The sequence below is a fragment of the Muntiacus reevesi genome, chromosome 9 (genome assembly GCF_963930625.1).
Source record: "Muntiacus reevesi chromosome 9, mMunRee1.1, whole genome shotgun sequence".
NCBI classification, from domain to species: domain Eukaryota; kingdom Metazoa; phylum Chordata; class Mammalia; order Artiodactyla; family Cervidae; genus Muntiacus; species Muntiacus reevesi.
In genome coordinates, this window is record NC_089257.1 from 16,020,002 (window position 1) to 16,047,548 (window position 27,547).

Genomic DNA, 27,547 nt, shown 5'->3' on the forward strand with positions numbered 1-27,547 from the left:
AACGTCCCCAGAGGCTGGCAGGGCAACAGCCTGGGAGCCTGCCCTCCAGCCAGCCCGGTCACAAGCACAGCCCCCGTCTCAGCTCCAGGAAGGCGGGCGTGGGGGAGGTGAGACGTGGGGGGGGTCACCCTACACCCTCTAGCTCCCCCTGGACAGGTTTTTCCGGGGTCTGGGGAAAGCATCTGAGACAGCTACGCACCAGCCCCAGACAAAATAACCACAGAAACAAATATCTTGTGGAGTGTTTCACAACTTACACGGCGCTCTTTCACAAGGATTAGCAGACAGGAGACTTGTAACTCCCCCTGTGCAAGTGACATTTCGGTCCCAGCCACCGGGGCACCTGAGGCTCGAGGAGGCCGTCACTGCCCACAGCTCCCAAGGGCTGGGCCGGGCTGCCAGATCCTGGGTGTCGCAGCCCTGCCAGGGGGCCTGTCGGGTCCAGAAGAACCCAGTCCACGTCACACCCACCCGGCCCAGCATGCCAACCCTCAGTTTACACTCCTGGCCCCCAGAATCTAGAGCACCAGCTCTCCAACATCCTGGTTCTAGGACCCCCTTATATTCTTACAAATTACTGAAGATCCCCAAAAGGTGTTCTTTGAGAGTTACAGCTATTAACGTTGACCATATTAGCTTCCGTGGTGGCTCAGATGGTGAAGAATCTGACTGCAATGCAGGAGAGAGACCTGGGTTCGATCCCTGGGTTGGGAAGATCCCCTGGAGAAGAGAATGGCAACCCACTCCAGTATTCTGACCTGGAGAATTCCATGGACAGTGGCTATAGTCCATGGGGTCACAAAGAGTGGGACACGACTGAGCAACTAACACTTTCACTTTTTCATTTTAGAAATCAACATTGAGAAATGTTTAAAATACTATTTATTCATTTAAAATATATTAAAATATTATTAAAAACAATAAGCCCAGTATGTTAATATAAATAACACACTTTTATGGAAAATAAGCTCTATCTTCCAACACAAAAAGGTAGCGAGAAGAGTGGCATGTTTAAATTTTGTAAATCTCTAATGTCTAGCTTAATAGAAAACATCTGGACTCTAATATCTGCCTCTGCAGGCAATCTGTTGTGATATGTTAATTTGGCTGAAGTATATGAAGAAAATTCTGCCTCATACTGACAAGTAATAAGAAAAGGAAAGAGTATTTTAATAGCCCTTTCAGGCAATTACAGATATTCTTCTCTACTACTATACCAAAATATCACAAGTGGTAGTTTCTTAAAGGTTAGTGGTTATGTGGGATCTGAAATGTTATCAGTAAACTTTTCACTGGTCTATCTTGCATTTTGAATTTTGAAACATTAAGCACTGGTCACTGGAAAACATCGGTGTACTGACTTAGGCGGATCTCCAGATACTGGAACGAGGTTTCCAAAATTCTAATTTTCGCTCAAAAGCTGAAATTTTGTCAACAGCAGCAAACACAGTTTTTGAAGTGACGAGCTCACTTCATTCTTTTTTGAGAAAATGTCTGCTAAACATCCAAGCTTAAAGGGTTTTTGTCTGTCAGGTGTCCTTTCAAGCTAAAATGGTGTTCCTTTAAAAAAAAAAAAGTGACTAGTAGGGCCTGCAACTCAGTCATAAAAGTGCTTTTCAAGACAACCATCAAAGTTTGGTTTGCAGCAAAAGTGCCTCATGTATATTTCACATTTCTTCATACAGTATTTTTTAAAATGTACACTCAAGGATCCAGGCTTTATAAAATTGATATATTTATGGCATTCTTTGTTGTTGCTGCTGTGAGTGTGAAGAATACAGTGGCTATGCGTTTACGATGGGGCCACTCCCTTGGTGTATGCCAAGGTTCCAATGGCTTTACCATTGCTTTTAGACCACGTTTTACCACCACTGCTTCTACACCATGAGTCCAAATATCAACACTGCGAAAAGGACATAAACCAGGGCAGCTTTGAAAGTATTATCATGAAAATAGTTTTGATCCCAACGATCCCCTGAAAGGGTCAAGGGCACCCCCAGGACCATACTTTGGGAACCCCTGATTCAGAATGAATTCTAAAGCCTCTAACCTAGCAAGCGTGCTTCTGCAGAGCGCCACTAATGCAGCCTCCCATGCACTGACAGCCCTTGGTTCTACCCAAGGCTGTTCTCTGCCCCCTGATCTGGCTGAGCTCGAGCTCACTGCTGTGTCCTGGCCCACACACACCTTCCGCCTGGGACACTGGCCTCCTTCCCCGCCCCGTATCACAATCCCACCTGCTCGCAGCTGCCCCAGCCAACAAGGCATTACTGCCCGGATGACTCCACAGCGCCCGCCTGGCTGCCCTGCCACGGGACCCCGGGAGGTCCGCACCCGCTCAGATCTGTCTGTCTCGTTCCTCCTGCCCACCGGACAAGCCCCTGGCTGGGGGTGGGGTGGGGGGAGGGCAGGGGCCATGCCCAGCACGGAGTCTGGCAGCGCGTCCAGTGTTTACCACTGATCGGCTGAGGAGGAAGGAACTGGGAATTCCGTGGGGCAGGGACCGGTTAAGGGAAGGGGAGGGCTTCCTCCACCTCAGGTACCGCACCCGAGGGCTGACCACAAGGGCCGCCTACTTCTCTGCGCTGGGCCCAGGGGGATGGTGGCAGCCTCTGTCCTTAGCAGCTGCCGCCCTCTCCCCTGCAGAGGACCCAGGCGGTGACAGCTGGGGCTCCTCTCCCGAAGGGGTGCCTCCGCCCCCTCCACGCTCCCCAAGGTGAGACCTGAGCCACAGGGATTGGTGCCACGCGGTCACCAGGTGAGGATGTGGGCGAGGGGTGGGGGGAAGCAGAGCGGCCGCCTCAGATGTCGGGGGGCCAGGCCAGGACCCCAGCTCTGAGCTCCTTGCTGACACATCCCCAGTCTCTCTGTCTCCTTCCACCCTGAGTCCCCGTCTCAGGGCCTGGCTCCCTGGAGGCCCTGGACGAACGTTTGTGGAATTAACGTCTGACTCATTCCTTCAGAGCCTCCCCTCCAAGCCAGCCTCCCGCTGCCACCAGACTTCAGCTTCAAGCGCCCACCTATCTTTCAGTGGCTCTCTACTGCCAGGGAACAGAAAGCAGACGTGGGTCTGGGTGTCAAGAGGCTTCTCAGCCTCCTCTCCCATTTCTCCTTCATACTTTCTACTTCACAGACACACACCTCACTATGTACCAGACACGGTCCTAAGTGTTTTACAAATACTATCTCTTTTCATGTCATAAAAAGTAATATTATCTACATTTTACAGACCAGGAAATTGAGGGACAAAGAGATTGAATAATTTGCTTGTGATCACGCAGCCAGTGAGGGGCAGGGTTGGGGTTCCGACCCAGGAACCTGCCCTGGGTTTACGCTCTCCCTCCCTCCCTCCACCCCTAGATGCTTCTGTCGGTCAGCGTGCGGGGGTCTCTTCCTGTCTGTCCGGGTGGCACTTGGCAGCCTCTCTGCCTGGGACACCCTTCCTTCCCTTCTGCTCAGCGAGCTCTCCCTCATCTTTTCCCCTCTCCTCCTTTCAGGGCTGGCTCAGATACCGGCTCTGCTGGAAAGTTCTCCCCAACCTCCTCTCCCAGGGGGTTAGCTGCTCCCACGCTCAGGTCCTCCCTTGGCTATTCTGGGCCATTGGTGCTGGCTTATGACTCAGTATCCCCCACCAGCCCGTGTGCCCCCGGGACCACGTGTTGCTCTTCACTGCATCCCCAGGGTCCGGAAGCGCCGGACGTGGTTTGGAGTGAATGGAGAGGACAGTGCACGGTCCAGGCGCAGCCTCGTGGGTCAGGCTGAGAGGGGAGGGCTCTGGCCCGGCAGTGTCCCAGTGGCCGGCCAGGTCCTGAGCCCTTTTCCTGCCAGTTGCTGGTGTGGGCTGAGCTCGTGTCTCAGAAGCAATGGGTGAAACCGATCCCTGATGGGGATGCTGATACGCCTCCCTCCGCCTCTCTCCACGCCTTGCCGGGAGACTTTATGAAGCCCCTGCTGGCCCCCACCTCCCTCTTCTCCTGCGACCGGCCCCTCCTGTCACCTTCTCCTGTGTCTGCAGCAGGCTGTCATTCCCCATCTGCCAGGAGCAGCATTCCACTCTTAACCCCTCATTCAAAATGTAACTCCTCTGAAATCTTCTGACCATGCTGCTTCCTCCTCCTCCATCCATGAGAAGACCTTAGAATCGGCTGTCAGCCCCCCCCACCCCCACCCCGGACCTGGGCCCTGCTCTACTTCCCAGGCTTTCTGCACTCTATACAGAGGTTTTTTTTTTTCCCCTGCACCTACAAGCTCCCTGAGAGGTTACCAGGGTCAAAGGTCTTTTCTGAGGATTTGGACTCAAAAGGTCCAGATGGATTCTTCCTCTGACCAGCGATGCAACCTCAAGCCAAGTCTCTTACCCTGGCTGGGCCTCAATTTCCCCAACAGATTAAGGGGGATAACACCATCTTGTCTTCCTCAGGGCGCTACTGCAGACTTGAAAGAAAAAGTGTTCATGGTAACCCATTCCTCGGTTTACCAAAACTTTAAAGACAGAAAGTAACTCCAGAGGCCTAAAAATTAGAACAGCCACTCTGGAGCATCATTTGGCTACAACTATCAAAGCGGATGCAGATTCGATCCCTGGGTCGGGAAGATCCCTGGAGGAGGAAATGGCAAAGCGCTCCAGTATTCTTGCCTGGGAAACCTCACAGACAGAGGAGTCTGGTGGGTTACAGTCCATGGGGTTGCAAAAGAGTCGAATGTGACTGAGTGACTACATAACAACAAATCAAAGCTGAAGACACACTGCCCTGCAACCAAGCACGCCGGTGGACAGAACGCACAAGGAGTCTTGGACCAGCACCGCCTCTGAAAGATTACCTGCAATGGAAGAAAACCTGCCAACAGCCTAAATGTCCATCAATAGGAGACTGGGTAAATAAGCTGCTGGACAGTTACAAGAGGAATAGTACATGGCAATTAAAACAGGTTCATGCTAGAGCTCAGGTTTCAAGATGGTTAAATCTCCAAAACAACATGGACGGAAAAACCTAAACTCAGAATATGTACGATACACCATTTTAACTCAAAGGCAAAACTATACCAAACTGTACTATGTGTTGCTATGGATGCATATATGTGCGGGGAAAAATATCTTAAAACAGGCACAAGAATCTAAACACCCCAATCAGGGCTGTGGTTTCCTCTGGGGAGGGAGACAGGGAGGCCTTCGTCTCTATCTATGGTATGTTGGTAAGATCTGGCCAAGCTAACTGGTAGGTGTTATTCTGTATACTTTCCTCGTGGCAGAATACTTAATGCTTTTAAAAAAATTTTTACAAAATTTTTAAAAGATTTTTAAAATATATATTAAAAAAAAAAAGACCCCCAGAGGGAGAACAGCTCCTGGGGGCTGCCCGGGGCTGCCTTCCATGGGCAGGTTTCTGCCACAGCGTGGAACCCTGAGCATGGCTCACGCTGTCTCATAGCAGGAGCCCCAGGTCGGTAGGGCCGGAAGAGAGGTCTCCCCTGGAAGGGGAGGGCGAGTGGGTGACAGGCGGTGTCAGTGGGGTGTCTGTGTGGGTGGGGGAGCAGGAACCAGCTTGCCCCCTTTCACAACCACCCCCGCTTCAGTAAAATGTCAGCAAGCTGGGGAAGGGGGGCGGAGAGACAGGCAAGCTGTTAACCCACAAGATGCTGGGGCGTGGGCGGTGCGGGCCCAGGCTCCTAGACAGCTATTTTGGCTCAGCCCTGGCAGGGGAGAGACCTCCGAGTGGGCGCTGCGAACGGGCGCCCGGCCAGGCGCGCGCAAGGAGAGGTTCCGGAGTCGGGGGAGAGGGCCGGGGCCCCACCTCTCCTCAGACCGCTCCCCGGGAGGCCTGCTGCGCTCTGCTCTCCTGGGCCACAGGCCGCTCACTGACCCCCCGGGGCGCCTTTGAGTGTGTCCCTTGAGTCCTCTGTTCCCTGCGCTTTGAAGGCCAGATGAAAGGCCCCAGGCTTGCTCCTCCACTCCGGATCCAGCCAGGGAGCCGCAGGACCTCCTGCTTACAAACCTGGTGTCCCTGCCTGCGGGCGCCCCCGCCCCGGCCTGGCCTGCTCTCCCAGGAGCGAGGATCCTGGCGGCAGTTCTCCCGTGGGGCTGGGGCGCGGGTCACGCGGAGGCCTTACTCCATTCCCACGCAGGACAGAGATCTCTCGCTTTCAAGGAGCCCTCAAACCCCTCCTTAGGCTCTCCCAGTTTGGTGACGGGAAAGTAATAGAAGCAGGGAGGGCCAGCTCGTCCCAGGGCAGCCTGGTGTTTGGAAAGAGACTTGGCTTCGGGCTCTGTAAACCGCATGATGCCGGGCCGCGAGCCTCGATGGCCTCTCTGAGCCCTGGGGTCTCATATGTAAGATGGGAATGAAATCGACTATAAGGCTGTTGGGCGGATTACAGGAAATGATGGACTTTCAAGCTTCGGGTAACCGTGACTCGCCGGAGAAGGATGAGCGAGCACCTCCCAGGGGCCCCAGAGCCTCAGGTCGCCTCTGACCTGCTCTCTGCCACTGAACCCTGCCTCTGGGGTCTCAGCTGAGGAAGGGGGCCACAAAGATGGCAGGAAGCAAGCTCCTCAGAGGCATCTGTCTGGTGGCTGCTCTGACCTGCCCCCTGCCCCCTGCCACCACCTTCGCAGGCTCCTGCCTGTGGGACTGGCGTGCCGGGCGGGCCCTGGGCTGAGACCCCGGGGTGTGGGGAGCCACACTGCGCCCCTGCGTGGGGCTGACACCTGAAGGGCCCCCTGGGGCCCCACCCCTGCGGAGGTTCAGAGGCAGCGGCTCGGCGGGGGCACCCCCTGGAGGTGCACCCTGATCTCGCCCAGGATGAGGGAGACGCTGAGCCTGGATGCAGGCGCGGGGGGCTCCCCACAGGCCCACCGAGAGAATCACTCAGCCGGCAGCAGGGAGGCGCGAGGGCGGGCAGGCCAGAAGGTGGCAGACTGAGGGTCTCTCAGGAGGCGGGGAGGCCTCCGGGGCCCTGGCACGATCCTGGAGTCAGGGGACGGGCACTGGGGGCCCAGATGACCCCTCGCTAGCTGCGGGACCTCAGCCCCGTCCAGGCCGCCGCCCTGGGCCTCGGTCTTCAGAGGCGGAGAGGGGGTCGGGTCAGGGGACGTGGAGGCTCCCGCCCAGCCTGCCTCCTGCGCCCTGGCGGCCAGACTGTCAGCAGCAGGCGGCCGTGTGGGCTCACCCACAGGCCCGCGGCCCAGCGGAGGGCAGGCAGGGGATGGCCCTGTCTCGCCCGGCCCTCGGTGGTAGCTGTCGCCCCCTTGTGTCGCTCTGGTGATACTGCAGGAAAAGTTCCCCATCGGCTCGTGGACCCGGGGAGCCTGCTTGCCTTGGCCAGAGACAGGGAGCCCACCCGGGCTTCTCCTAGGGACAAGCGCAGGCCAGGCCTCTGGGCCAGCGTGCCCACTCGCCTCTCCCTCTGCTCAAGGCGTGAGTGGTGGATCCTGGAGAGGGCTCCAGAAGTGGAGGAGGGCAGGCGGGCTTCTCCCCCTTCCAGGTTCACTCGGCCCTTCCCCTGTCCTTGTCGAGGAGGACACCCACTCTTGCACTCTCTTTTGCCAAGTGACAGTCCCGGGCGGCTCCGCATCCTGAGACCTGACCTTTCCGGACAACAGCACAGAGAAAAAAAAGTGCCAAGAGCTGCCCGCACCCCTCCCCTGCCCGTTAAGCCAGAGCTGCGGGTGCGTGGCAGCAGGGGGAAGACCACGGGTCCCACCAGCGCCCGGCCTGGCCAGCTCCCACTGGAACTCGGTGTTGTGTGGGGAGTGGGCGGTCAGGTGAGCCGACCCGCAGTTCAGATGCTGAGGCCCCTTTTTCTTCCCAAACCCGGGGCCCTGGCTCACAGCTGCCTCCCCTGGCCCCCAGGGCTGCTCCCAGAATTAGCCTGAGCAAGACAAACCACTCAGAGAGGCGCCTTTTGCACCCAGACAACCGGGCGCCAGAGCCCGGGCTCCCGCCTCTGCACGTGAGGCGTCCCTCAACACGTCCTTTCCGACCGTTGCAAAACCAACCTCAAGTGGAGCTGCTGCCGCTCAGGCCGCGGCAGGCAGCCTCCGCTGTCTGGACTCCAGGTCCAGCTCACTGGGCCCCGCGTGGCAGCACCTCTAAATGGGACCTATTGTCTCCGACTTGTCCCACAGGTGTGCCTCCCGCCCTCCGGAACGAGTGACTTTAAGCAGGATGAAGGGCAGGGCGGGTACACCCCATGCTCGGGCTCCCATGGGCTCTGCAGGCTGAGGCTCCTTCCGTCTAGACGGATGAACGGCCAGGTAATTTCTGATGCCCCTGGGGTGCCAAACCAGTTAATCCACCAGCTGTGTGACCTGCCTGGGGTCAGGTTGCTGCCACAGGGCCAGAGGCTGGAGGGCATCCTCTGGAGGTGGGCCCTGGAAGATGAGGAGGAGGCAGTCACCTTCCCGCCCACTTCCGACTAACCACCCCTCAGGTCCTGAGGCTGAATGGTCAGGAGAGGAAAAGCCAGATGCCCTGGGTAGGGCGGGGCCTATACCTCCTCGTGGGGAGAGGCTGATGGTTCCCAGCAGGAGACGTGGAATGGAGCTGGGGAGGAGCACTGAGCCTTCCTGGGCTAAATAAAAAAGGCACGGTGGCAAACTGCTCCCCAGCTTCCAGACGGTGAACGTGTGAGAGGCTGCGGGGGGCTTTAAGGGAGATGCCAAAGAGGCTGCCAGGCGGAGGCCGTCCTCCTCCTGACCACACCAAGGACAGTAAACACACGGCCCATGTACCATCGCTACCCCTCCCAAGCCCACGGCAGAGTGCTAGTGGATTCCAGACCTCTACCACTGAGCCGAGATCCGAAAGCTAGTGGATTCCAGACCTCTACCACTGAGCCGAGATCCAAATGCTAGGGGCTTCCAGACCTCTACCACTGAGCCGAGATCCAAATGCTAGGGGCTTCCAGACCTCTACCACTGAGCCAAGATCCAAATGCTAGGGGATTCCAGACCTCTACCACTGAGCCAAGATCCAAATGCTAGGGGATTCCAGACCTCTACCACTGAGCCAAGATCCAAATGCTAGGGGCTTCCAGACCTCTACCACTGAGCCAAGATCCAAATGCTAGGGGCTTCCAGACCTCTACCATCGAGCCAAGATCTGAATGCAGAAGACTCAGCACAGCACCTGCAGCCGCCCAATCTATTTGCTACTGTCTCTCCCAGCCATGGTCTATTCGCAAAGCGGGACCCTTGGTCCCAGGGTCTGAAGTGTGTACGGGCGGTGGGGCGGTGTGCGGAGAGAAGGAAAGCAAGGTGGGGGCTGATCATCAGAGGGCGGAGGTCCAATGAGCAGCAAGAGCGGGGCTGAGGATGAGCTCAGAGCCTGAGGAAGGACGGCGGACTGGGTTCAGCTGGGGGCACTGGGGAGCTTCACCTGAGGCTGGCAACCAGAAAGAGGGCAGGGCCAGGTGATACTGTCAAAGAGGCAGCGCCACTGCAGTGCACGGTTCCCAATATCTGTCCCGCCCTGCCTCCAGTCAAAGCAAGGGGCCGGAATCAGCCCCGGGGGACATCTGACTCTCTGAACTCCAGGCCTGCCAGGAGGAAGTCTTTGCCCCCGGCTGCCCTCTCCCTGACTCTACGGGGTTTTCCAAACACATTCACTTCTTTATGCCAGCTGCCCGAGCACAATGCTACCACGCAGGGAACACTCCTGCCATGTTTCCGGAGGTGCTGTTGGAGGTTCTTCTCATTCACTAACCTATCAGATCACTTACCATCCCCAGTGGGATGTAACACGATGGCTCCCAAACTTGGAAGCACTTTAGAAACACTTGGCCAGTTTTATAAAATGCCCAGCCCCACCTGCAGACCTGACGAGTCAGACATGCCCAGGTAAGAGTTAGGAATCTGTACTTCCTAAAGGTCCTGAGGTCACTGTGACGCTCTGTTTGGTAGAGAGAAAAGGATGCGGGTTTTGGAATTAGACTAGAGTTCAAACTCTGTCTCTGACTCTTAAACTTGCTGTGTGATTCTCGGCAAACTACTCATCTCTTTGAGCTTGTGTTCCGCTCATCTATAAAAACGGGAGAGGCTGATACCCATCCTGCTTATTTGAGAGACTGATGTAAAGGTACCCGCCATTCTCCCGCTTCTTTTTCTTCCTCCTGAGGGTTCGCTGCTATGTGCGCACACCTGTGCCCTTCACGAGGGACACAGCCACAGGTCAGAAGAGCCTGACACTTGTGCCCTGTGGGCAGGGACAGGAAGCCTCTGGCGGAGCCCCCCCCCCCCCCCCGCCACGAGCCTGTGAACATTGGAGGCTACATCCTGTGGAGCTGGGTGTCAACTGCTCCCTCTTGCAGGGCTGTGGGTGACAAAACGGAGGCATGAGTAGCTTTGCGCCCTTTCCCGTTTGATGTGACACCGAAGCCTGCACGGTTTCACAAGGGCCTACGGAGGGAGCTCCACCTGCCCGTGTGAGGATCCAGATCTGTGGGCTTGGCGACACAGTGCAGGGGCAAAGAGCGGGGCCCTGGTTAGGGCAGGGCAGCCAGAGGGAGCAGGTCAGCATCACAGGGACGCCAACCTGTACAGGAAAAAGCTGCCCGTGTTATTGGTGGGTGAGGTCACCTCTGGGGAAGGGACAGGGCAAAGCTCGGGGCGTGGGGGGCCCCCAGTACCATGAAGCCTGGACAACTGAGAGCAAGTGAGCAGGAGGCCCTGGGCACACTCCAAGTGGTCAGAGTCCAATTTGAGTTAGCTCTGGGGTCCTGAGCTGATTGGCTGCAAGCTCCGCGGCCGCTGGAGAGAAGGCCAGGGTGAGCCAGGAGGAAGCCCAGGGAGCCAGGTGGCAGCACTCACGGGGCTCCACCTCCTCTCACCTTACACCCGGACTGCAGGGGCAGGAAGCGGCTCCCGGGCCAAAGCCAGCACACAGGCCCCTGGCGCCTTCCACTCAGTCTTTCCACACCCTCCCCCAGAGTCCTGGTCAAAGCCCTGTCACAGGCACAAGATGGTGACATTTGGCGTGCTGGGGGAGGGGGCGAGACAGAGCTTGAAAGAACCAGCACCCCATCCCCTTCCCAGCAGGACTAGATGGCGGCAGAGGGGGATGTGTCTACTCCCCAGCAGAGGTTGCGGGGCCTCCCTGCTAAATCAGAGCAGTGTAGAACAGGTGGTCAGACTACCCCACCCCCCCACCCCAAGGAGCAGCTTAAAATGCCCAGCGATTAAATCGGTGACCAGGGCTGCGGGGACAGGCATGGGTCGTGACAGTAGGATCCAGGAGGCCACGTTCTGCGGATGCCATGCAGCGCGGTGGTAGGCAACCCGGCCACCCGGAGGACCAGGGTGACGACGACGACGTGACTGCCCACCTCCCTGGGGCCGGGAGGCTCAGAGGGCGCCCGGTTCCCATCAGTGCCAAGAAAGGGGATCGTGACTAGTCGTGGGGGCCCGATCCGCTAGTGCCAGGGGGTTACGTGATTCTGCCTCTCTGCTGGAGAGCTAGAAGCCGCCCCAGTCTCAGTACCCCAGAGAAGGCGCGCTGAGCTGCCGGTGCCAGAGAATGACACCTCCCCACCCACCCGGTGACAGTGGCCGGACGCCGGGGGCGGACCACCCCCATGCAGAGCCCAACGCCAAGACAGCCCGGGTCGCCAGCGCGCAGGGACACCCCGCCCGGGGTCAACACCAGGTGGCCGAGGGATGCTTCCCGCCGCCGCGCTCACCTGTGCCCAAAGAGCCGCAGCCCTGGGAAGCGCCGCTTGCTGAGACGCCGCGGCGCCTTGTCCGGCTCGGGACCCGCGTCGCGCTCGGAGCCGCTGGACGAGGCGGAGGCCGACTCGGAGTCGCTGCTCCGGGCCTCGGGGCTGCCGTCCCGCGGCTCCATCCGGCCCTAGCCCCGGCCGGCGGCGGGCCCGCGGGAGACGCCCATGCCGGGCCGGCGGCCGGGGCTCAGCACGCCGGCTCCTCAGCGCCCGCCTCGGCCATGGCGCGCGCTGACTCCGCCCGCCCCGCGCCGCGCGCCCCCGCGCCCCACGCCCAGGTGCCGGGGAAGCGGCCGCCGCCGCTCCAGGAAGTGCCGCCAGCTGCGGCCGCAGGACCCCGCATAGCTGGCCGGGCCGCTGCCTGCCCCGCCGCCGAGCACGCCCCCTCGGTTACGCGGCGGCGCCCGGCCCGCCGCGCCCTCTGCCGGCGGCCCGCCGAGCCGCAAGCCGCCCGGGCCGCCAGAGGGGCGGGGCGGGGCCGAGAGAGGGGGTGGGGCCGCAGAGGCCCCGCCCACGAGCCCGATGCCCCGCCCACGAGCCAGAGCGGGTCCGCCGCCGGGATCCGATCGCGTCTGCAGCCTGACACGCCCGCGCGGCCCGCGAACCCGGACACGCGCAACCTTGTTTTCTTCCTCTCAGCCCCGCCTGCCCCGCCCCCACCGGGCCACCCACACGCTCACAACTGCACACTCGCGAGGGGGGCTGTCGCCACCGCCCCTCCCACGACTACAGGGAGTAGACGCCTCTCTCGCACACCGGGCGCCCGTCACGGCCACTTACGGCAGCTCCACCCCTACTCGCTCGGCTCTCCGGAATCACGCCCACGGGAACAAAACTCACACGGCGCCCCCGGCACGCACGGAAACAAACGCCCCACACACGGTTACGCGCACCCATTACTCTCGTCGAGCACTGCCCACCCCCAGCTTCTCACACCTCAGAGATTTTATACCAGGACCCAAGTCACTTTAGGACCCTCGCGCACACCGGGGACACGTCTGTTACACAAATTCGCCTTTGCGCATCTCTGCAAGGCTGTTTCTAGCCCTGTCACACTCCCGGTACATGGCACTTTCCCAGCACAACCTGCGAGGGGGCCTGTAGATCTCTTACACCACAGGACTCGCCTGCACGTCTCTCACACACAAATACGTAGACAAGAGGAAGGGCCGCACTGTCATTCCCCAACATACATGCCGTCAGCGAACACACACGTCTGCCTTCTATGCTCAAATATAACCCAGGACAATGGTTACACGTTGCATCCCCCTCAAGTATACCTCGTACGTTTCTGCTCAGTCACATCCGACAGTTTGTGACTTTTTGAGCCCATCAGGCTCCTCTGTCCACGGGATTTTTTCCAGGCAAGAATACTGGAGTGGGTTGCTAGTTCTTCCTCCAGGGGATCTTCCTGACCCAGGGATCGAACCTGTGTCTCCTGTGACTCCTGCCTTGGCAGGTGGATTCTTTACCAGAGTCACCTGGGCTTCGCTCCATATACCTTACTCACCTAGAAGTGTACCTGACAGACATACAAACACACCCCCTCAGACAGCAAAGTTTGTCCCCTTCTAGAGATGAGGAAAACCGCTGGAACCAGAGCAGTCACCTGTGGTTGGCAAGGCCAGCACACACACACTTGAGAATCAGCAGCTCGGGCGCTGCCTCTGATAGCTCCTGCAGGGCGGCCAGGCGTCTGGAGAGTATGGTCTTCTCCCTCCAGCACTGCCACCCTGATGCCCATATGAGGTGCCCGCTGTTTCTGTTAGCACTCCTCTCTGCAAAGCCACATCCTGTGTCACTTCACTTTCACCCTCTCTGGGGTTCTGGCAGCCCATTTTCCAGCCTCTGCCAGCCACATACAGCCAGTGCTGGGAGCTGTGACATGTGGGCAAGCCTGCCTTTTGAAACCAACAGTCACCATCCAGAAGCTCAGAACCTTCTCCCAGCTTCCTTCGAGTTTCCTCCTGGCCTGGACCAGGCATGGGGTACCACCCCCTGGAGTGCTCCCACCAGCAGCAGGTGCCAGAGCAGCAGTGAAATCCCCCAGGGGGCTGGACACGGTCCTCCTCGGGTGCCTGGGACCCTTTGGGAAAGTTTGCCAATGGCTCTGACCAGGCTCTCAGCAGGGAGATCAGAGGCAGCTGAAGACCCTACTGATTCTGTGCAAGACATCCACTGCCACATTCCCGTGGGGGCTTCTCTTCCCAGATCCCGTTGCTGTTAGCTCCCTCGACTCCGCCTTCTGCAAGCTCAGCCCCCTGCCACACTGCCCCCCAACAATTCCAACATCAGAGCCCCTCTTAGTCTGCCAGGAAGCCCTCTGTCCTTTTCTGAGCCTCTGCAGAGCCACCGGACACAGGGAGAGGGGCAACCCCACTTCGGCTGACTCCCCTACCCCAGATAAAAGGCTCATGGAGGGACTGAGGGCCAAAGGTCCCCGTGTCCATTCTCAGGCCGCCCAAGTACCTACTGAGACTGGGGGACCTCGGCTGGGATCTGTGGGACGTCCCAGGAGCGGTAGCGCCACATCTGTCTCAGAGCCCCGGGCCGCTCCCCTTCTTCCGTCGCCAGAAGCTCCGCGGGGCCAAGAGCTGCAGCCTCATCGCAGCCTCCCCCAGTACTGCGGCCGGCCCCCCGTGCGCTCATCCTGCCCGGCGACTCTCTTCCTCTTTCGGCACTTCCTGACCCGGGGGCCCTGCGAGAGGCCGGCCGGCTGCCCCGGAGAGGACCACAGGCCTCACAGACGCCTTCCGCTGGCCAGGGCAGGAGGCTGGCTGGCAAGAAGGGCTTGCCAGCCCGAGAGGGCGAGAGGCAGGTGAGGACAAGCCCGGCCCAGCAGTCAGGAGACAATACCAAGTCAGAGGCTGCCAGGCAGCCGGCAGGCCTGCCCAGGCTGGGATCTGAACCTCGGCCCCCGTCTGGCCTCCCTCTCCGCCTAACAGCTCTGATCTTCACCTCTTGGTCCTGCCAAGGCCGCCCCCTTCATCACCACCACCGGGTGCCCTGGGACCATGCCCAGCCTGCATGCAGCTGTCTCCTCTCAGCCCTGTGAGCACCACACCGCCTAACACAGGGTCAGGCACACAGAATGTGGCGGAATGGAAAGGTAACTGGAATGGAACTAGATGATGTGGTCCTACATCCTGTTTCTGCCCCTTACCAGCTGTGTACCCTGGTCCGAGAGGTCTGTCTCTCCAAGGTCACCTGAAACCCTTTTAGGAATAAGGTAGGCTATAAATAGATAGACTAGGGAACACGCGTGTCAGGGAGCTTTTTTGAGCCTCTATTTTCTCATCTGTAACGTGGAAGGGGGCACTAGTAATAACCAAGCTCCTGGAGTTTTTTGTTGTCGTTTCTTTGGTAAGTCGAGTCGGACTCTGCGACGCCATAGGCTGTAGCCCACCAGGCTCCTCTGTTGGTGGGATTTCCCAGGCAAGAATACTGGAGTGGGTTGCCATTGCCTTCTGCAGGGGATCTTCCTGACCCCGGGATTGAACCTGCGTCTCCTAGTTTTAGGAGGATTAAATAAGAGGCAAAAGGATTTATAAATTAATTCATGTAAACAATTGCTGAGTGCCTTCTGCGCATCAGGCTCCAGATCAGACTGGACAGCAGTGTGCAAGGAGCACGCGCTCTAACCTCGTGTTGTTGCTTAAATTCTATTCTAAACAAATCATATATGAAAGAATGTCAGGGGATGAGATGAGATGAGCTACAGAGAAAAATGAAGCCACGGTGAAGGGGGAAGAGGAGGATAATGGAGATGTTCCCTGAAGAGGCAACAGTTGAGAACAGATTCGAATGAATTGAGAGAGTAAAAGATGTGACTTCCTGGGAGAACAGCAGTCCAAGTGGAAGAAACAGTCAGAGCAAAGGTCCTTTGAGGAGGAATGTACTGGATGTGTCTAAAGAATAGCAAAGAGGCCACGCTGGGTGGACTTTGAGGCCATTTCTGAGAATTTGCTAAATAAATAGTAAGGCATATACTTACTCTTTATTATTAGGGTTGGTTCTGGGATGGAAATCATACCTTCCTCAAGCACTCTTTAATCATGCTGCTCTATAATTAGTTCTTTAGCTCTATATGTGTTTGTTACCCCAGAAAGGCTGTAAATTTCTCGAGGACAGAAACGGTGTCAGTTCAGGTCACTTCAATAAATATTGACACTACAGAACCTGCAGACACAGGAATGAATGTACAGCCCTTAGAAACCTCATCTGGGGACTTCCTTGGTGGTCCAGCGGCTCCCAATGCAGGGGGCCAGGGTTTGATCCCTGATCAGGGAACTGGATCTCACATGTCAGAACTAAAATTCCACGTGCCGCAAAGAAGACCTGACACAGCCAAATAAATAAGTAAACAAATATTAATTAAAAAAAGAAAGAAAGCTCCGTCTGGCACTGTAATCACCTTTGTGGCCCTCATGACTGGAACATAATACTTCTCATCAGCTATTCGTTTCATAAATCACACTATGTCATGCATAAGTAATACTTGGTAATAATAATAATGATAAATAGCTAATATTTCTTGGACATTACTGTGCCCCAAACCTTTGAATTCCTGTGACAACCTTATGACATAGATCTTGTTATTTCCCCCCTTTGACTGATGGGGAACCTGAGGCACAGAGTGGCTAAGCTCATTTGTCCAAGGGGACCCAGCCTGTGAGTGGTAGAAATAAGACTTTCACCCCTGAGTCGGTACCCGTGAATAAGACATCCTACTGTCCCTGTGGGGTTGGGGACAGAGCCAGGTAATGCCACTGAGGCTTGGCACCCCCTTTCCCAGGGCTTCTGCCTCCAGCCCATCATCCTGCCTCGATCAAGGCGGGTCCTGTGTAAAGCCCCAACAGAGGCCTGTGTAAAGCCCCAGCCAGGCCGAGGCCTGTACTAGAAGGAGGCTGTTGCAGGGCCTTGTCTTCCCCCACCCCCCAGGGATTCTGGAAGTAACTTGAACAGTTAAACAGAGGAAATGGGGCTGGGCTTGTTTTCAGTGAGGCTTCTGGCAGCCCTGGAGCAGCAGAAAGCAGGAAATGTGACTCCTGGAGGGGAAGCCAGGCAGGCTGGGGACTCTGAGAGATAGAGCAGCCTGGCTGTGGACCACGGTCCCCGTGGGCTTGTACTCACTGGAGCTGTCGGTGCTTTGAAGGTGGGGTGGGGAAGATGAGGCTGGAAGGGACAGGTGCACAGGGCCAGGGAGAATGCCCTTGGCAGTTCCTAGGACAAGGTGTGCCAGCACTGGGGAGCTGGGGACCCCTCAGAATCCACGCAGATACTCACAGGAAGAGGAATCTGGGTAAGAAAATTATTCTGGGCTTGGTCGAGGCCCCAGAGGATGGGGTGTTCTACTTTCCATGGCCTGGATGAGCGAGTGGGAACTGGGGAAAAGAAATGTACCAGGGCACCAAACACGAAACCCACGGTCTGGACAGTCTCTGCTCTCAAAACCAGCCAAGCCAACCTCCTTGGCCTGACCTTCAGGGTTCCTTATGTTCTGGTTCCTTTCGTTTTGGCCTCTCGGTCCAAGTTTTCCCTGCAGAGATGTTTCTCTCAGCTCACACCGTGCTGGTGCCTGCCTCTCAGTAAGTTCTCAATAAACATTTCTTCCTTCTTTCTTCACACTTCCTTTAACACGCTGCCCTCACCCCGCCACTCCATTCCGCTTATGCTGCTTCCTTTGCCCCATCTGCCCATAGAGCTTGGCCAATCTGAACCTCCATCTTGCAAAACCCCAGTCCCCAAAGCAAAAAAAAAAACAACAACAAAAAAACGGGAAGGTGGAAAGAGTTGGGTCAAACCCCAGAGCTTGCTGTGCAATGCTGGGCAAATCACTTAATATCTCTGGGTTGGACCAGATGGTTTCTAAATCTTGTCCAGCTCTGACAGTTTCATTTGAATCTCCCTCCCTGATCTCCAGGTTTCCACTCATTCACTCATTCATTCATTCATTCATACGACACATATTTTATAAAGACCTACTAAGTGAAAGGGGACGACAGAGGATGAGATGGCTGATGGCATCACCGACGCGAGAGACGTGAGTTTGAGTAGGCTCCAGGAGTTGGTGATGGACAGGGAAGCCTGGCGTGCTGCAGTCCATGGGGTCGCAAAGAGTCGGACACGATTGAGAGTCGGACATGACTGAGAGACTGAAGTGTCGAGTCCTGCTCTAGAGTTAGTCCTCCTACCCCACTGATGTCTCTCTGACATTCATCTTTTTTCCCCCAAGGTACTCCTCCATTATATGACTTTTTATGCATACACAGTCTTATCTCCTTACAGGATTCCTGACCCCAGGGTTGCTTCTGGCTCTGTGCTGGATGCATAGGATGTGCTTAGTAACTTCCTATGGAAGTTGAAATGAGCTGAATATAGGAGCCCAACAGGCGGAGCAGAGGGAGGGAGCTGGCTTCCTGTTTGCATGAGTGGCTGTGGTGAGACATGGGGGATTTTTGGAGCCCACGTCCCTTCCCAGCAGCTAAGTCTGTGATCCAGGTACCTGCCGGAGTCCTTGGGAGCAAGCTAGAGCCCCCAAACACCTGCCGATCCACAGAGGAGACAGATGTACCTGAGCTGGGCTGCAGGTGCTACTGGCTAGTGACAGATGGAATTTTGATTAGGCTCCTTCTGGGTAGCCTCATTAAAGTCATGTGTGGGAGGAAATCTGGAGGAGGGCCTGGGGGCCCTTTCCCACTGGGGCAAGAGAGCTGTGAATATAGCACAGGTGGCTCCAGAGTCATGGGTGGTCTCTCACACCACGATCTCTCTTGGAAACTGTCCTTCGGCACCCCCCAGGTGCCCAGGCTGGGGGAGGTGGGGCGCAGGGAAGGGGAGAGGAGCCTAGGTGTCTGTGCCCTTGCTTGGGGTTAGCTGGATCTGCCCTCAGGAGCTTCCTGCTGCTTCCAGCCTGGATGGTAGCACCAGACCTCTCAGGGCAAGATAAGCAGGCCCTTCAAGCCTCTCATCCCCATCTGTTGGATCACAAGCTCTGATTGCAGAACCACCTCCCAGCCCCCACACCCCTCTGCTATTATCCCTCCCAGGGATCTGTGCACTTAGTGCAGAGTCAGAAGGAAAGATCCCTAAGGATGAATGTCCAGGCCTTGGAAGCCTGACAAAGGGCTTTGGAGTGAAACTGACCTGAGTCTGGATGCTGACTCTCCCAGTTACTGACTGTGGAATCTTAGCACATTGCTTAACGTCTCTGAGGCTCAGTTTCTCATCTGTAAGATGCTGCCCAGCGGTCCTCGGATTCTCCCTCACTCTATGAATCCTGATTAGCCGTCCTTCCCCAAACATCCATAGGCCAAGAACCCTGGTTCTTGCACAGAGGGGCCCAGCAGAAAACAAATGGGTTCCCAATGCCTTCTCTACCCACTTTGTGCATCCTCGAAGACACGTTTCCTCCCTAGCCTGTGCTAAATTTGTCTTTGAGACCTGGATCCTTGAGGGCTTCTCTCAATGCTCTGATCTGCAACGGCACCGATGGAAGTGAAAATGAGACTCCAGCTCAGGCTTCCTGAAGCCTTTTCAGCAGCACAGCAGAGAAGAACCTGTTCCAATGCATCTGCTGGAACTGGTTTTCCAGCTCCCCTCCAGAAAGGCCGCTGGTGCAAGAGGTGGGGGACATGGGATGCTGAGAGGGCCTGTCTCAAGCACCCTGGGCCAAAATAGGGTCTGATAAGGCCCACTTTCTGGAATCCCAATCCCAACACAGCTGCCTTAGAGATAAGCCTGGCCCCACCTCTGGGCACAGCCCTCCCTGCCGGCCTTTGACTCACTAGTCAGCAAGAACCTCAGGTCCCTGAGGGGAGGAAGGAGTTCCGGACTGGGCCTGGGCCCCCGCCCTTCCCAAAGGAAGGAAAATGATAGACCCCCCAGCTTCCGGCTTCCTCTGGCAGTGGGCCCCCTCCTCCAGCTCCAGCTCAGCTCTCTGCCCCCGGTTTTTGCATTTTTAATTCAGGACAGAATGTGATCTCTTGCAGCTCCTTGCTTTATCCTGTTGCTATTTAAATTACAAATCGGCCCCATCTCCCTGTCACTCTTGGGTTATTTTTAGCTTCTGGTAAATAGCAGCAGGGAGAGTCGGATCAGGTGCCCCTCCCTCGAGGAGCTTTGTACCCGCAGTTCCATGCCCACAGCAGGGGGCACCCTCCCCTGCCAGCTGGCACCCCTGATCTCTTCCCCCCAGCCTCTCTGTAGGGGTGGAGGGGGCGCGGTGAGGACTGCAGTCTGGGTTCATGCACACATGCTCAATCTTTGCTCTTGCACTCGGTTGCTCAGTCATCTCCGACTCTTTGTGACCCCATGGACAATAGCCCGCCAGGCTCCTCTGTCCCTGGGATTCTCCAGGCAAGAACACTGGAGGGGGCTGCCATTTCCTTCTCCAGGAGATCTTCCTGACCGAGGGATCAAACCCGCACCTCTTGTGTCTCCCGCATTGGCAGGTGGATTCTTTACCAAGAGCGCCACCTGGGAAGCCCTCCCTTTGTTGAATTCTCACTTAACTTCCGGGTCTCACCAAGCATCCATTGTTCCAGGCCAGCCTTGTTAAGGGACCTTTCTGGCCTGCCCTGCACCCCCAACCCACAAGGAGATCCAGCTAGAGAGGGTAGACGATCTAACTTCCGTCTCACTCCTGCTAAAAGTCAGGAACTTTACATGTCTTATTTCATCTTGCCAGCCACCTTCTGGTATAGGTATTACTGTTCCCATTTTCCATAGAGGAAATGAGGTCAGAGGTGAAAGTGATTTACCCAGCTAGGAAGCGGCAGTGCTGGAATTCGAACCCAGATTTCTCTGACCCTGAAGACTGTATGCACGGGCATCACACTGTCTCTCTCAGTGCAATGCATGTGCCAATGTGCTCAATGCCCAGGTTTGTTCCTAATGCCCACCATCAGCTGTCTTTCCCAAGTATTCATCTCATGCCCATCTGCTGGATCAGGGGTTGGCAAACTATGGCCAGTGGACTACATCTGGCCCACTGTCTGATTTTGTGGGTCTGTGAGCTAAGAATGATCTTTACAATTTTAAGTGGTTGGAAAAAAAAGCTAAAGAATAATATTTGTGACAGTAGAAATCATATGAAATTTAAAGTTCAGTGCCTATAAATAAAGTTTTACTGGAATCCAGGCACGCTCATTGGTTTCCATATTGTGTACGGCTGCGTTTGCACTGTGATGGCAGAGCAGAGCTACAGGACCATGTGACCTGCAAAGCTGGAAATATTTACTGCCTGGCCCTGGACTGAATCATACTTCTGTCAAGAGAAGAATGTTATCTCATACTTGTATCTCATACAGTGTCTGGCCCAGGGTCAGCTCCAGACAGAGGTGCTGGTACTCCTTTAAGGTCCTTCTAGGGCCACAACTGATGCTGGGAAAGATTGAAGGCAGGAGGAGAAGGGGACGACAGTGGATGACGTGGTTGGATGGTATCACTGACTCAGTGGACACGTGTTTGAGTAAACTCCGGGAGTTGGTGGTAGACAGGGAGGCCTGGCGTGCTGCAGTCTGTGGGGTCACAAAGAGTCGAACACAACTGAGTGACTGAACTGAGGTGAAAGTGATTTACCCAGCTAGGAAGCGGCAGAGCTGGAATTCGAACCAGCTGGAATTCGAGGGCCACAGCAGCATCCAGTAAGGGATGCCCCTGCCAGCCACACCCCCAATGATCCAGCTCACTTTTTACCTTTTGTCTATCTCCTCCAGCTTCTCTATAGGTAAAGCCTGTGGTTTCCAAACCTACTTGACTATCAGAATTATTGGGGGAGGTTTTTCTTTTCCACCCATTTTACTATTTTAAATTCTTTTTGTTTATTTTAATCTTATTTATTTACTTATTTGGCTGTGCCGAACCTTAGTTGCAACATGTGAGATCTAGTTCCCTAGATCGAGTCTGGGCCCCCTGCATTGGCAGCACGGAGTCTTAGGCACTGGACCACCTAGTAAAGTCCCACCTGGGGAAGGTTTTTAAAAGTCGAGATGCCCAGACCCAAGCCCAGACCCTCTGTATCAGGATCTCTAGGGAGGGCTTTAGAAATAATTTTAAAAGAGATCCTCAGCTGATCTGGGGTCTGGGATCCACTGGGCTTTTCTCCAGAGGTTGAAGTTCCGCATCTTCTGACTGGTCCTTTCAGGCCAAACCCAGCGTCTCTTATACCCCTGGCTTCCCCTAGGCTGGAGGCCACCCTCCAGTGGGCCTTGAGCTCAGTCCTTGAGTGCCTGGGAGTTTTCCTCAGGCCCAGAGGCAGAAACAAGGTGTCCTCCCACTTCCCTCCCCGCCAAGAATTTCTCCTGCCAGAAACCTGCCGCCTCTCCATCCCCCTGAAGCAGCTGCCAGGGCTGCTTCCAGCCCACACCCCCGGAGCTGCTGCGGAGTGGAAGGGAACCTATTTCCCAGAAACCCCCATGGCCCTAAAAGCTCCTACTGTCCTGCTGAAAACCCCCGTCCTCACTGACGTCAGAGGCAGCCAGGCCCGATCCCACTTCCGCTGCCACCCCTCGCCCTCGAATTTTTTTGCCCCCGCATTTCTGTCTAAAAGCCTTTTCTCTCAGTGAATGGCTTTCAACTGCTTTTCTTAGCAGCTCCTCACAGCGGGGTGGGAGGTTTAGCTTCGAGCCAGAGCTGCATGGAACTGCAGGCAGGCGGAGGAGGTGGAAAGGCCTACGGCGGGCCTGAGCTCTGGCCAGCCCCCAGCGGCCTGGACGACAGTCACAGGGGAGGGCTGAGTCCTCCCACTGGGGTCCCTGTCTCTTTCTCAGGGCTTCCTCCACCCTTCTTGCCCTGACGCTCCATCCTGCCCTGGTCCTAAGACAAGACTTCTGGCCTTGCCTCCGGGTGTGAGGAGGCGCCTCACTTGATCTGTCCAGGGGTGACGACAGCTGGAGTCCCCCATGACGCTGTTTTCTGCAGCCTTCACACAGGTGACCCAGAGGTCTCCCCATCTCCCCATCCTTTCACAGTCAGAGGGGAGCCACAGCTTGGTGACCCTGCGTCCTTAGTGACGAGAGGCCTCAGGTTTGGGCTGGGGAGCGCCCTCCATTCAGGAGCCGCCCTGGGCCAATCCCAGCCCTCGTGTCTGTCTCCGAGTGTGTGTGTGTTCCCACATAGCATCTTCTCGGCCCTTGGGTCATTCTCTGCCTCCATCCCCCTAAGCCTCTACTCCACACTGGCTTCCTTTTCAGCTCCAGATGCTGTTCAGTCCTGACCCACAGCTTAAGGAAAACCTTGGGTCACTCTCTTATGTCACAGGTGAAGAACTGAGACCCAGAGAGAGAGAGAGAGAGTGTGTGTGTCTAGCTCAAGGACACAACGCAAGTCACTGCCAAAAGTGGGAATACAAGCCAGGCCTCCTGACTCCCAGAGTAATATTTCTTCCATTCGATGCCCCATCACCCATCAGTCTCTGTTCTCTCTCCTCTCCCAGGAGACTTTCAGGGTCCCCTCTCTCTGCAACTAGGGGACAGATGATGCCCTTCTCTCAGCACAGTGTTCTAGAAGAACTTGGAACTGTAGTCCAGGGTACCTTTGATTCCTTTCAGGCCTCAGACGGTGAAAGTAGGGCCACGGGAACCTCACCTCCTGCCCCATTTATTCTGAACATCTCACTTCATGGTGGTGGTGAAGTCCTCTCCCCTCATCTCTCATCTCCTCCCCTGATGGTTTCATAGCCATTAAAAATACTGGAGTCCAGGACTTCCCTGGTCCCAAAGCAAGGTGGCCTGGGTTTGACTCTTGGTCAGGGAACTAGATCTCACATGCCGCAACTAAGACCCAGTACAGCCAAATAAATAAACGTAAATATATGTTAAAAAGAAATTGGAGTCCTTCAAGCTCCCAGGACTGGTCAGTTTTAGAATATTCCTTCCCAGAAGCCCCAGGGAGGAGCAGGGCAGCCTCACACATCCCAAGTCCTCGGGGTTGTGAACAGAGAGATTTGTCCCCTCTAACCAGGCTGATGGCTTCAAGGACTGTAGATAACTTCATGTCCCTGCTGGACCCCCCAAAGGTCACTCTGAGCCAGGGGCTTTTGAGAGGGGCAGCAAGTCCTGGTTGAGGCTGTGGTCTGGGAGATGGGGATGATAAGGGCTGTCCTCACTCTTCCTCCAACCCCCTCGGATCCCTTCTCTGTGTAACTTACCCACCCTTTCTTGAGGGGCGGTCCTCCCCCACCCCATCCCAAATCAGAGAAGTGGTCCCTGGGGCCCGCTGCTCCAGCTGATTCCTCCGGGCACAGGTGAAGGTAGGGTGAGAGGGCAAGTTTCAGTCTGCCGCCGGGATGCCAGGGAGGATCTGCATGGGCAGAGGGGTCCACAGGGGGGTTCCTTCCCTTTCTCTAGGCAGCAGGGTCTCAGCCATGGTGGCAGGGAGGGCACCTCAGTCACTTCCACAGGCCAGCGCCTAGCACAGGGTCAGCCCCCAGGAAAGCTCAAGTAAGACCTATTGAATGAAGGGGGAGGGTCCCTCTTTCCCCCAGAAGAAGGGCTGGGGGCATCACCTGGGTCTCCCCAGCAGACAGAGGTTTGTAAGGATCATATCTTGATTATTTCCCCCCCTCAGCGCCTAGTACAGAGCCTGACACGTAATTGGCGTCAGTAACTCCACGTTGAATGAATAGGGCTTTCACTATTACACGTTCATTAGAGGAAGGGCCGCAGAAGCTCCCCCGTGGACACAGAGGACAGAGACCCCCTGGCAGTCGATTCTGAACCCCCAGGTCCTGCCAGGCAGGCGTTCCAGGAGTCTTGATGGAAGGTGGGGGTGGTCCCAAGCGGCGGGTTCCCCTCTGCCCGCATCCTCCTTACCTGTAAGACACCTGTTTCCGTAGGTGCATCTGGCGGAACCGCTCCTCCACCGGGGGTCCGGCGGCCCCGCTCCGGGGTGCCTCGGCCTCCTGGCCTCGCCGGCAGCGCCTTCGCACCACCTCCTCCTCGGCCGCCCGGCCGCCTCCAGCCCCGTCCCCGCGGGGCCCTCCGCTGCCCGGCCCCTCGGCCATCCTGCGGCCGCCCGCTTCCCGCGGCTCCGGCGGCCTTTCGGGGTTCCCTGCTCAAGTTCAGCCTCGCTTCCTTCTGAGCCCGGGCCGCGAGGCGGGGGTTGGGGGCGGGGAGCGCGCGGTCCCGCACGTCCCTCCCGACGTCAGGGGCTCAGACGGCTGCTGGGCGCCGCGCCCGACAAGGGCCGGCGGGGAGCCACCCGCGCCCCTCGGGGGGGCGGTCTTGGAGGGTGTCGGCGCGCTGCGTGGTGAGCGCTGGGGGCGCCCCCCGGACGGCTGGAGCCCGAGCCCGGGCGCCGAGCGCGCTCCTGCAGCCGCAGCCGCTGCCGCGCACCCGGACTGCCACCTTAGAGACGCCCGCCCGCCCGCGGGGTACCGGGGAGGGCGCCGCCCCGCCGCTCCAGCCCGGCTCGGGCGCCGGAGGAGCGAGCCCGGCCCGGCCGCGGCGGGCACGAACCCGGCTCTGGGCGCCCGCCAGAGCCCACCCCCGGGCCCCCTCCCCAGTAGCCCGCCGCCCGGCAGCTGCCAATCAAAGGCCCGCCCGTCACTCAGCGGCAGTGATGCACCCCCCTCGGCCCGCGCTTTCCGGCTTCGGCATTCGCCGCGGCGGCGGGCAGGTTGGGGGGGCGGGGGGATGTTGGCGGGGGCGGTGACACGAGCTGGCTTTAACCCCGTCGGTGCCACGGGACTTGAGAGACCCAATTAGATTTGAAGAAGGGGCGCAAGAAGGGCAACAAGGGCCAGGATGCCTTGAATTTGAGGATGGACTTGATTGCAGGTAAAGTGTTAGCTCTCTAGGCCTAGCTGTCTGCTGAACCCTGCCCAGATGCCAGAGGGTGTGGGATGGAGAGCCTGCAGCCTCCTGTGGCCTGTCCCCTGAAAGCCCTGGGCCAGGGACTCCCAGAAGATTGAATCCATCTCTGGGTCTGGAGAGGGGAGAACCCAACTCAGGAAGGAAAGACTAGAGGTCTCTTTGAGGTTCTTCTTCTTCTCCCTGGAAATCCCATGGTTCCTCCTTGCAGCATCTCCTCTTGTCCTTGGGGTGTTCTGCACTTGAACCTTTCGTCTGGGTGATGGCAGGACCTGGGGTAACTTCTCAGATCTAATCCCTCCTATCCACTACCCTAGACTCATCTTTCTGAAGTTGACCTTTTGATCTCGGGTGGCCTGCAACAGCTTGGAGTGGGGCTTGGGTTCCCAGCCAGAGATTGGAGCTGGATTACGGCAGTGAAAGCACCAGATCTTAGCCCCTAGACCAGTGATCAGTGCCAAGCGCCCTCACCCAAGACAGACAGTATCGAAGCAAGTGGAGTATTTATTAAGAGGAAAAGAGTACAGTACTTGTGGGTAGACAAACGGGCAGACTAGAGGAAGAGTCCCTGAGTCGTGCCCCGTGGCAGTTTGAATTACTTGTATGGGGTGTTTCTCCTGGGTTTCCTTTGGCCAATCATTCTGATTTGCCTGGTTCACAGTCCATATTTGGCAGATCTCAAGATCTTTGAATGTGTGCACACGCATCTCTTAGCCAAGGTGGATTCTACCGCAGAGGCTATTGGTAGAACATCCCTTGACATAACTCACGTTTTGACCTCCAAGGAGCCTTTTCTGCACCTGTGTAGTCTAAGAGGTCTCCTGACTTCGAGAACGAGAAATATGTGGTCTGGGCAGGGCCTAGCTGCCTCTCTTAATTGTCTTGCTATTCTCCTCTTGGAGTTTCGGTCCACAGGGAATGAATCTCCAATCGCTTTACCCTGGGGGGGTGGGGGGTCCAATCTACCTCCAGCCTCACTTTGACCACAGCATTTACTCTCCCTCTGCAGTATTGAGTGCCCCCCCACCTCACCTGTACTTAGCCTGGCATTCAAGGCCTGCCTTCACCTCCCCACATCCTATTCTCCAATTCCATCCATTTCCTGCCACTCATCTGTGCTCCATATTCTGGGAGTTGGCATCAGCCCTGTATAGCATCGTTCATCTGAGATCTTCTGTTGCTGTACTTCAAATTTGGAGGATCCGCTGAAATGCCTCCACCTCTAGGAAGTCTCCCTGGATGGCTCCAGCTGAAAGGCACTCTTTTTCTTCCCAGGCCCCATTGCCTTCTGCACCTGGTATCTCGTCTAGTTTGTCTGATCTTTCCCCGCTGACTGTGAGCCCCGGAAGGTGGGAGGGACCAGACTCTCAGAGGCAGAGAAGGGATTACAGAGGGGGAGAGCCGTGCTGCTCAGGGCTCCTCCGACTCTCACTAGCCCTACAGTGGCCGTCCTGCTCTGCGCCTTTGCTCCTGTTGTTCCCGTTGCCGGCAGTATGTCCCTGTCTCTGAAATCCTGCCCATCTGTCATGGCCATTCTCGCATGCCACATCCCCCATAAGGCCCTCCCTGACCCTCCACTGCAGACGTCTGCCTCCTACAGCCCCGTAACTGCTTCCTGGGCCCCTCTCCGGGCATTCCCCTTCACCCTCTAACAATAACTAACATCTCATTTGATTCTCACCACAAGCCCGGGTGGTAGATGCTATCGCTTCCTCCATGTTGCAGATGAGGACCGTGAGATGTCATTCAAGTGATTTATTTGCTCCAAGATGGCTCAGGTGAGGTGAGTGAGTGGTGAGCCAGGGTTTAAATCTAGGTCTTTTGGCCCCAGAACTCATGCCGTTTTCCGCTCCCCACGGGCTGCCTGCCACACAATAACAGCCTCACGTTGGCCTGTTTCCCTCATCTTTAAATGCCCCAAAGGCAGCTGCCTCCATTCTGCCTTCCCCCTCTCTTCTGGTCTATCAATTCCACCTTGGATGAATGGAATAAATGGAATTGCATTAAGCATCTTGACC

General features: G+C 56.8%; 1 protein-coding gene across 9 annotated transcripts in view; it reads right to left on the bottom strand.

The window, feature by feature from the left end:
• Positions 1 to 24,929, bottom strand: part of DGKZ (diacylglycerol kinase zeta) — a 44,478-nt gene extending 19,549 nt beyond the window's left edge. For 2 of the 9 annotated variants that reach the window (XM_065946284.1, XM_065946276.1), the window contains exon 1: positions 14,189 to 14,364. In XM_065946284.1, coding sequence (XP_065802356.1) covers positions 14,189 to 14,364 — 176 coding nt within the window. Of the gene's footprint in view, positions 1 to 11,676; positions 12,026 to 14,188; positions 14,365 to 24,530 lie in introns of those variants that run through there. The other 7 variants (XM_065946275.1, XM_065946279.1, XM_065946272.1 and 4 more) reach the window with 7 other exon arrangements.
• Positions 24,930 to 27,547: the final 2,618 nt, after the last annotated feature.